Below are 10,478 nucleotides of genomic sequence, written 5' to 3'. Positions count from 1 at the left end.
CTCATGACCAGGTGCAGCTTGTGCACCAGACAATGCCCTGAAGGGTTGTAGGGGACCTTCCCCCAGCCCCCCCCATGATGACACGTCGTGTGCCAATCACATCCCTTTTCTGGCCAGGCAGGAAGGTGAGTGCTGCCGGCAAACGTCACAGGCTATGGTTCTCGGTGGGAGTCTCAGCTGAGGACACACAGATGCTTGGGGACCTTCCTCCTCCCCCTGCCCCCCCTCTTGATGACACGTCATGTCCCAACAATCCTTTTGGGCAAGGCAGGAAGGTGGGTGCTGTTGGCCATGACGATGGCTCTTGGTGGGACCCCCGGCTAAGGAAAGGACACTCAGGATCTGTGGGACTTCCCCCCTCCTCTCCCTCCTCATGACGACACGTAGTGTTACTCGTATCCTCCTCATGATGACATGTCCCGTCCCTGGCATGCTCCTCCTGACAAGCCCCATCCCTCGAACCTTCTAAGTACCTCCTCTTATTGTTTACAAAGTCAAGGAATTACTTCCATTAGAATTTGTATGCTGGCAAAACAGTCTCAAGGCATGACTGTTGTCCCTTCCATCCTTCTCTGGCGAGGCAGGAAGGTGGGTGAAGTCAGCTGCCGTCGTGTGCCGCGTAAAGAGGATCCCTTAGCTGGGGACACTCAGCATCTGTGGGACTTTATGGTCCTCCCCCTCCTCCCGACAACACATCCAGTCCCTCCCTGTATCCTCCCAACAGTGACATGCCCTGCCCCTTTCTGGCGAGGCAGGAAGGTGGGTGAGGTCAGCTGCCGCCGTAAGCACGCTAAGTTGGAAGTTGGCACTTCAGGCGCGGTCCGATAGCGGGGGGGTGGGAATCAGGCCACCCATTGGACAAATGTCAACTCCCCCCCCATGACAGTACCGGCACACTCCCGTGGGGACAGACCCCCCCGTCCCCTGAGGGGAGGCAGCTTGCCGCCATCTCCATGGGCCTGCCGGCCGCCATCCTCCTCACCCACCATTCCTTTAGCGCTGGAAACCGCGGGGCGCCCTCCCACGTTGGCCTTCCCAATTCCCGATTCTGTATCGGAAACGGGACTTGATCGGTGAGGTTTGGGTACCTGGGTTCGGCGCCGCCGCGGAGTCACGATCAGCTAAATCGGGATTATTTTTTGGATCGTGCCCATGTCTAGTCTGAACATTCCAGAGCTTTTTCAACCCCCTTGAAGATGCCCCATGATAAGGGTTAGTTGTAAAAAAAAAAAAGGTTAGTTGTGGTCTTATCTGGTCCAACGTCCATAAACACCATGTGCAGGGCCAATGAAAACTTATTTCCAAAGCTACTTTACACCAAGTGTAGTTTAAAAAAACCCTTGAATTTCCTATTGCTAGCAGTACAAAGGTAGCTATGTGAATAAGCCTACTGTTATTCTTAAGATGTAGTGTGGCTGTCATTACAGGTAATTTTAGTGCCACGCTACTCACACTTCTTAAAGAGAGATTTAAGAGACATTATTACACAAACCAGTAGCCAACAATAGGCCATTTTGACAATGAACAAATAAACCAATAAGCAGTAAGTACAGACTCTTGGTCCAGGCAACAAAGAGAGAACTGAGGGCAGTGGATGCTCCTTCCTTGCATCATGTGGATACTGCTAACCTGATAATCCAGATAGTTGCAATGAGCATCCAGCAGCTTCGGATAAATGGGGTGGGTGGGTGGCTGCTGTGTTACAAAGAGAGGCCTAGTCACAAGGATGCTATACACTAAGGGCTGAGTCACCAATATATAAAGTTTGAATTATTTATCAGATTGTAATAGCAATCATGATGCTGAAAAAGAGGAATGATAGCCTACTCACATATAATTCAAATGCATGTCTTATGGAAAGAGTTAACATGGCTTGCGTCCTCACTGCTTATATTTTAGAGATGATGGGAAATGGACATCAGCTTCCCAATCCTGCTATATATAAATTGGTACTTTCCCTAGGCATTTGCTAGGACAAGGTAGGTGGAGGCTGACACAGGAGCTTTAGAGTTAACTATAGAATGCAGTCTGACTTCTGGAAGCCATCAGCTTTGTGCCACAAAAAAGATAATTAAAAATACTTTTATTATATAAATGTATTGTTTAAAGTCAAACAAAAAAATTAGAAGATTAACAAATTTTAAATTTAACACAAAGTAACTGCACCACACACAACCCACTCCCCAAAATATAGCCATTTACTCTGAAGAAAAATTACACAGTCCACTCTCAAATATTACAATATTTGTTTTCTTGTTCTTCTGCTTGCTTTTGCCATGCCTTTTGTTTCTATAGTAGACTCAGTGGTAGCTGAGGCGCACTCTTTAATTTTTTTCCTTCTTCCTCTCTGTGGTGTACTTCCAGTATTCTCTATTTGAAAACAAAATGGTGAACATTACAGAAGTCAAACTTCTATACCAAAAATTCAACTTGACTATCTAGATATTTGATACAGACTTCAAAATATATTCTATCAGAAGAGAAAAAGTACATACTGCAGTAAATAAAACAGGAAAGGAGAAGATGAGGGCTCAAAAACAAACATAATCCAGAGGGGAAACATGCGTTTAAGTCAAGTACAAGGCAAAAAGCCACAGTGGAGGTTATAACGATGTAGAAGAGACCGTTTCTAATTCCAAGTTTTTTAAAAACACCTTTGTTTTTACTACAATGTTGATGGCTTCTATTTTCAACTTTCCCCCTCTATTTTCCTAATTGGAAAGATTAAGACACACTTAAGGTGTGCTCTTGGGCAGTTACCGCCATGTAACCCAGTGATTTAAATAGGTTACCTTAGGGTACAGTGCTTTCCAGATGTTTGCATTAATTTAAGTACAAGCAAGCCTCTCAGATTTCACAAATACATTGTTGTGCTGTTTTGTAAAGTTATGCATAATTCCTTTTCTGTTCTTAAAATAGTAAAAGTTAAGAACTGGTAAATAAATATGTGTGAAAGCATCTCTGATGACAATCAACCCATATATTTATAACAATATTTATATTGTTTATAGGACATACACTGTAAATATAAGACTTTCAACATGCATTGTTTTCCAACCCTAGAATGCAATCCTGAAAACATAAATTCTAACTAATAGGATCACAGTCCTCATAGGTAGAGATGGGCACGATCTCCATCACGATCAAAAAACCCCCACGATAATGGCAATCTCCCAATCGTGACCTGGTGGATCGTTGTCTTCCACGGCAAACGATCCCGCAGTCGGGAGGGGGCTGGACTGGGGCGATCGTGATAGGACCGGGAGGCTAGACATTCAGGCACCAACAATCTATTCCCCTGGCAACGGAGGCAGGGGAATGCCTGAGCTCTGTTTGAAAGTTGATAATATTTCCCCTAGCGAGGAAAAGCAAACAGTTGTGAGTGAAAAGGTGGCTTCCTGAGAAAAATATAAGCAAAGTGATTGGGAGAGGAATGGGTTAAGAGAGAGAGAAAACTTTGAGTGCGGCTATCAGCAGCTGTTTTGCGCTCCTCCTGTTCATTCAGTGTGTTGAAAGAGTTAAGAAGAGATCTCTTCAGTGTTAACTCTTTCAAAAACCCCTTGCTTTGAGAGCAGCTATCAAGCTCTTTTGCGCTCATCTCCTGACTGAGTTCGTTCAGTGCGTTGAAAGAGTTAACTGAAAAGAGAGATCTCTCTCCTCCTGGCTTCTCAGCCCTGTGCCTGCTTTTTGCAAGAAGTTGGTATGTGATTTGATGTTTCATTTGTGTTTTTCCTATTTAAAAAACCATAGGATCCGCGAGGATCCTGGTTTTTCTTCCTGTTTAAAATATGCTTTTGGAAGACTGGCTGCTTGCTTTTAAAATCGGGTGGGATGGAGAATTCTATCCCTGCTTTTTTAAAAAGCTGGCTGAAACTTGTTGACGGGGTGTCTCTCTCTCTATATATATATTTGGAGAGGCATGGATGGGTTAAAAACTCCCCCCCCTCTGCTCTAAGTGCGTGTGTGCGTGAGAAAACGTCCCCTCCCTGAGGGGAGGTGGCTTGTTGCCGGGTTAAAAACTCCCCCCCTGCTCTAAGTGCATGCGTGTGTGTGAGAAAACGTCCCCTCCCTGAGGGGAGGCGGCTCGTCGCCGGGTTAAAAACTCCCCCCCTCTGCTCTGTGTGTGTGTGTGTGTGTGTGTAAACGTCCCCTCCCTGAGGAGAGGCGGCTCATCGCCGGGTTAAAAACTTTCCCCCCCATCTGATCTAAGTGTGTGTGGGGAGGGGCGCCCCTCCGATCCCAGATCAGAAACAGGACTTGATCGGAGTGAATCGGTGATCTGGGGTCGTCACCAGAGCAGATCCATGAACAGCTTGATCGGTATTTTTTTTTTGGATCGTGCCCATGTCTGCTCATAGGTTCAGGCTTATAGTCAAGGAAATATACCTTGAAATTCTACATTTCAATAATAAAGTTCAGAGGAAAGAGCCAGTAATGCTCATAAATTAATGCAAATTTTAAATCTACACTAGTAAATCTTGTGACATTCTCTCATTACATCCCACAAGTGCAACAATGGTAGAGAGATCTCAAACTAGAACCTTGCTGCATATCATTAGTCACAAGTAGCATATCAAAAATCTTAACACTTCTTTGACACTTAGTCATAAAGTAGTTTTAAATGAAACTGTGTATGTCTCTCCCTTTCATCAAAACAGCAATGTTTGCATCAATTGTTTTGAATCAAGAACTGAACATGTCACCATTTAAGAACACAACTCTCCAAAACAGAAAGGCGGGGGGAGGGGAACCTGTGCAATACCTGTTTCTGGGACTGATGTGTTTTCTGCAAAGAAACAGTTCTTCATGCCAGCAGTAGTAACCTGAATTTCTGGCTCACTGCTGACCCGTTTCCGTCTTCCCTGTTTAGATGAATTTTCTTTTCCCTGGGAGAGTGTGATTTCCAAATCATTCTTCTGATCACTGTGTTTTAGAAAGTTTTTTCCGTTATGGATTCTCTTTCTCCTACCCTGTGAGGCGTCTGCCATCCCAGAAACAGTATTTGTCAGCATCACTTGTTGACTCTTAGAAAAAGCATCACTACTTTCAGGCACACCACATTTTTCTTTGAAAAAGGTTGTTTCAGAATTATCCCCCTTTCTCATTCCCCTTCTGCTCTGCTTGTTATTTGATAAACCTATCCTTTCTGAATTTGCATTTTGTTTTTCCTGACACTCATCCTCCTCTTCATGAGGTTTGCATTTTCTTCTGACACATGTGGAATGAGATACCATTTTCTTATTTCTTCTGCTGCGTATTGCTAAATTCTCTTTTCCATTATTTTCTATAAACAAGTTTTGATTTTCAATGGCAGTTTTATTTTTATCTGATGAAGGTAAAGTTATGCTTATTTTGAGGGAAGGAGAACTAGGCGTCTGCAATGCCAGAATTATCTTTTTCCCTCTACTGCTCTTTGCCTGATTTTCAAAAAGAGAATCTGCAGGCACCTTCTTGTCTTTTATGGCTGTTGGCTTGTTACCAGTATCACTTCGTGGGCTCTTACTTTCTATTAAAGCTTCATAAGCAGGTGGTTTTTTTCTGCTTGTTTTGGATACATGTTCTTTTGTAACATGTTTTAAAACAGTGGCCATTTCTTCCAGATTAGCGTTATTGACTACTCTAGGTTTTTTACTGCCAGGAATTGAACTTGCTGAAAGCGTATTTACTCTTTTTCTACTTCTGCCTCTACTTAACAAATTTTCGTTTGCAGTAGTTGCCATTTCTAAAGTATTTTGCTCTTCTGCTGCACTTTTGTCTTTGTTTGACAGTAGGACATTGTCATTTCCAATGGAAGGAAAAAGGTTTGGGATTATGAAGGTAACCTGTTTCCCTCTACCCCTTTTTGGCTGATTCTCTTTTACAGTATTTTCTACAACCATATCTTGATTTTCAACAACAGGAGTCTCTTTACTTTCATTTGCTGTGGGTTGTTCATCAGAACCTACTTGCTTACTTCTGCCTCTGCGAGGCAGATTTCCTCTTACCATCTTTTGCCTTTTTGGGAGCATGTGCTCTGCAGAAACCTCACTATTGTTCAAGGGTACCTCCTTCTGGGCTTCCTTAGAATTCTCTTCTTTTGGAGTATCCTGCAAACACTTTCCTTGAGTGAAACCTGAGCTGGCAGTTGACGGGTCCTCGTCAGGAACAGAAAGGCTTCCCAGTGTTTGGGATACAGAGGCAGCTTTTCTTCCTCTACCCCTTTTTGGTTGGTTCTCTTTTGCAGAGAAAGTATTTTCTACAACCATATCTTGATTTTCAACAACAGGAGTCTCTTTACTTTCATTTGCTGTGGGTTGTTCATCAGAACCTACTTGCTTACTTCTGCCTCTGCGAGGCAGATTTCCTCTTGCCAAGTTTTGCCTTTTTGGTAGCACGTGCTCTGCGAAAACCTCAGTATTGTTCAAGGGTACCTCCTTCTGGGCTTCCTTAGAATTCTCTTCTTTTGGAGTATCCTGCAAACACTTTCCTTGAGCGAAACCTGAGCTGGCAGTTGACGGGTCCTCTTCAGGAACAGAAAGGCTTCCCAGTGTTTGGGATACAGAGGCAGCTTTTCTTCCTCTACCCCTTTTTGGTTGGTTCTCTTTTGCAGAGAAAGTATTTTCTACAACCATATCTTGATTTTCAACAACAGGAGTCTCTTTACTTTCATTTGCTGTGGGTTGTTCATCAGAACCTACTTGCTTACTTCTGCCTCTGCGAGGCAGATTTCCTCTTACTATCTTTTGCCTTTTTGGGAGCATGTGCTCTGCAGAAACCTCAGTATTGTTCAAGGGTACCTCCTTCTGGGCTTCCTTAGAATTCTCTTCTTTTGGAGTATCCTGCAAACACTTTCCTTGAGCGAAACCTGAGCTGGCAGTTGACGGGTCCTCGTCAGGAACAGAAAGGCTTCCCAGTGTTTGGGATACAGAGGCAGCTTTTCTTCCTCTACCCCTTTGTGGTTGGTTCTCTTTTGCAGAGAAAGTATTTTCTACAACCATATCTTGATTTTCAACAACAGGAGTCTCTTTACTTTCATTTGCTGTGGGTTGTTCATCAGAACCTACTTGCTTACTTCTGCCTCTGCGAGGCAGATTTCCTCTTACCATCTTTTGCCTTTTTGGGAGCATGTGCTCTGCAGAAACCTCAATATTGTTCAAGGGTACCTCCTTCTGGGCTTCCTTAGAATTCTCTTCTTTTGGAGTATCCTGCAAACACTTTCCTTGAGCGAAACCTGAGCTGGCAGTTGACGGGTCCTCGTCAGGAACAGAAAGGCTTCCCAGTGTTTGGGATACAGAGGCAGCTTTTCTTCCTCTACCCCTTTTTGGTTGGTTCTCTTTTGCAGAGAAAGTATTTTCTACAACCATATCTTGATTTTCAACAACAGGAGTCTCTTTACTTTCATTTGCTGTGGGTTGTTCATCAGAACCTACTTGCTTACTTCTGCCTCTGCGAGGCAGATTTCCTCTTACCATCTTTTGCCTTTTTGGGAGCATGTGCTCTGCAGAAACCTCACTATTGTTCAAGGGTACCTCCTTCTGGGCTTCCTTAGAATTCTCTTCTTTTGGAGTATCCTGCAAACACTTTCCTTGAGCGAAACCTGAGCTGGCAGTTGACGGGTCCTCGTCAGGAACAGAAAGGCTTCCCAGTGTTTGGGATACTGAGGCAGCTTTTCTTCCTCTACCCCTTTTTGGTTGGTTCTCTTTTGCAGAGAAAGTATTTTCTACAACCATATCTTGATTTTCAACAACAGGAGTCTCTTTACTTTCATTTGCTGTGGGTTGTTCATCAGAACCTACTTGCTTACTTCTGCCTCTGCGAGGCAGATTTCCTCTTGCCACCTTTTGCCTTTTTGGTAGCACGTGCTCTGCAGAAACCTCAGTATTGTTCAAGGGTACCTCCTTCTGGGCTTTCTTAGAATTCTCTTCATTTAGAGTATCCTGCAAAGACTTTCCTTGAGCGAAACCTGAGCTGGCAGTTGACGGGTCCTCGTCAGGAACAGAAAGGCTTCCCAGTGTTTGGGATACTGAGGCAGCTTTTCTTCCTCTACCCCTTTTTGGTTGGTTCTCTTTTGCAGAGAAAGTATTTTCTACAACCATATCTTGATTTTCAACAACAGGAGTCTCTTTACTTTCATTTGCTGTGGGTTGTTCATCAGAACCTACTTGCTTACTTCTGCCTCTGCGAGGCAGATTTCCTCTTGCCACCTTTTGCCTTTTTGGTAGCACGTGCTCTGCAGAAACCTCAGTATTGTTCAAGGGTACCTCCTTCTGGGCTTTCTTAGAATTCTCTTCATTTAGAGTATCCTGCAAAGACTTTCTCTGAGTGAAGTCTAAGCAGCCTGTTGATGGATCCTCTTTATGAATAGTAAGAGATATAGGAGTAACCTTTCTCCCTCTACCCTTTTTCAGTTGGTTCTCTTTTGCAGAAAAAGTATTTTCTACAACCATATCTTGGTTTTCAGTATCAGAAATCTCTATATTTTTATTTTCTATGGGTTGTTCATCACAACCTTTTCTCTTATTTCTGCCTCTTTGAGGCAGGTTCCCTCTTGCCACCATTTGCCTTTTGGGTAGCATGTGCTCTACAGAAGCCCCAGTATTGTCCAAGGGTACCTTTTGGAAATGAACCTTTCTCCCCTTTCCTCTTATTGTACCTTCCTTCATTTCTGATGGATGATTCCCCAAATTTTCCATTTTACATGTTTTATGTGATGTGTCTCTTTCACCGTCAAGTGATGTATTTATTGTTTCTAGTTTTGTTTCTACTGGGGTAGCCATTCTTGAATTTTTTTTAAGTAGCTGATTTCCAGATTTTCTCGTTGAGGTTTCAATATCCGGGCTTTGCATTTTCTCTTGAGAATTAATTTTTGTAAGTTCAGACTTTGGTTCATCTTTATTTTTCTGATTTTTAGGTCTTAAAGACATTTTTGAAATTAATTGATTTGCCTGTTCATGGGTTGCTGCGTTTTCTTCTGCATTGACTGACATTTCCTTTGAAAGTCCCAATAGTTCTTGAGTATGTCTTATGTCACTGAAGTCCATATTCCCATTTGTTTCAATTAAATATTTTCTAGAGTTTCCTCTTAATGTTTCTGTTGTTTCAGTTTCAAGTACTAGGGGGCTGCTTTCAGAGTCTTTTGTTGGATTTATTTCAGTAACCTGATCAAAATTTTCATTTGTTTGTGTACAGTTAGCTAATTTTCCTCTGTTGCTGTTTCTTGTCTGCCTCTGTGTCCAACTTTTATCATGTTCTTCTGTAAAACTAGATTTACTAACATTCATTTGTCTAGGTTTTTTGGCTGAAGCCAAAGGTTCATTTATTTCCATTGAAGCGCCTTGCCTTGTAGATGGTTCTTTAATAAGATCAATCATAGCTTCATTTTGGAGATCCATTCCATCTGACTCATACTTTTTTGGTACATAAGAGGCTGTTACAATACTTGCTAAATCTGCCCCTGTTAATCTGTTATGTGAGCTACATGAAACTTGTTCCAAGTAATCTTCTAATTCATCATGATCATCATCAGGCCTCCTTGGCATTAAAGTTGGAGATTTTCTTTCAAATGAACCTTCCAGTCCTATTACTTGCTGAGGTTGTTCTCTTTTGGGCACATCTCCTCTGTACCCTAAAACGAATAATATTCAGAATATTCAGAAAGGCAAAACCAGAATATTCAGAAAGGCAATATTCAGAATATTCAGAAAGGCAAAACCACTAAATATTTTGTAGCATGCATAATCTCAGTTATTTGTGAGAATGCAATGACTGTGCAAAGTAATAAAAGAGCTTTTATTACCCAAAAAATTCTACAGAAGGTTGTGTGGTTTCATGGTTTTGTTTTGAAGAAACATTGATGCTATGTTATGTAATACTAGGAATCAGGGCTTTTTTTCTGGGAAAAGAGGTGGTGGAACTCAGTGGGTTGCCCTAGGAGAAAATGGTCACATGGCTGGTGGTCCCACCCCCTAATCTCCCGACAGAGGGGGGTTTAGATTGCCCTCCACGCCACCGAGCTGCGCGGAGGGCAATCTAAACTTCCCTCTGTCTGGAGATCAGGGGGCGGGGCCACCAGCCATGTGACCATTTTCAAGAGGTTCCAGAACTCCGTTCCACCACGTTCCAGCTGAAAAGCCCTGCTAGGAATCATTATTTCACAATAGACTGTAACAGCTACAGATGATAAACGAATACGGGTACAGTTGTTTACCAGACCTTCATACTCCAGAATTCTCTACACACAGGATATTTTTCATAGAAGCAGACTACAGAATAAACAATGTATTTAGTAATTGACTGAAGCTTATTATTGCCATACAAATTTCCGTAATTCTACGTATTTCCTCTTACGGATATCAGAGTAAAAATATCCCGGCATTACAGCAAATATATTACCTATAAGGGGAGGGCGGTATTGCCTCATCTATAACTTGTTTGTAGGTTCTTTTTCCTGTGCCTACTTAGTTCTGGGCATGATCTGAGTAAGTTCTTATTTTCACTGA

The 10,478-nt window shown here is 42.6% G+C and overlaps 1 protein-coding gene across 2 annotated transcripts in view; it reads right to left on the bottom strand.

Moving 5' to 3' along the window:
• Nucleotides 1-2,066: 2,066 nt before the first annotated feature.
• Nucleotides 2,067-10,478, bottom strand: part of MKI67 (marker of proliferation Ki-67) — a 61,777-nt gene continuing 53,365 nt past the window's right edge. For both annotated transcript variants that reach the window (XM_054983231.1, XM_054983232.1), the window contains exons 15-16: nt 4,763-9,604; nt 2,067-2,370 (exon numbers count right to left, since the gene is read on the bottom strand). In XM_054983231.1, the coding sequence (XP_054839206.1) occupies nt 2,237-2,370; nt 4,763-9,604 (4,976 nt within the window). In that variant the 3' untranslated portion in view covers nt 2,067-2,236. The remainder of the gene's footprint in view (nt 2,371-4,762; nt 9,605-10,478) is intronic.

Source organism: Eublepharis macularius, chromosome 6, assembly GCF_028583425.1.
Source record: "Eublepharis macularius isolate TG4126 chromosome 6, MPM_Emac_v1.0, whole genome shotgun sequence".
NCBI lineage: Eukaryota > Metazoa > Chordata > Lepidosauria > Squamata > Eublepharidae > Eublepharis > Eublepharis macularius.
The sequence above is the reverse complement of the archived record's forward strand: the minus strand, read 5'-3'. Positions and strand labels throughout refer to the sequence as shown.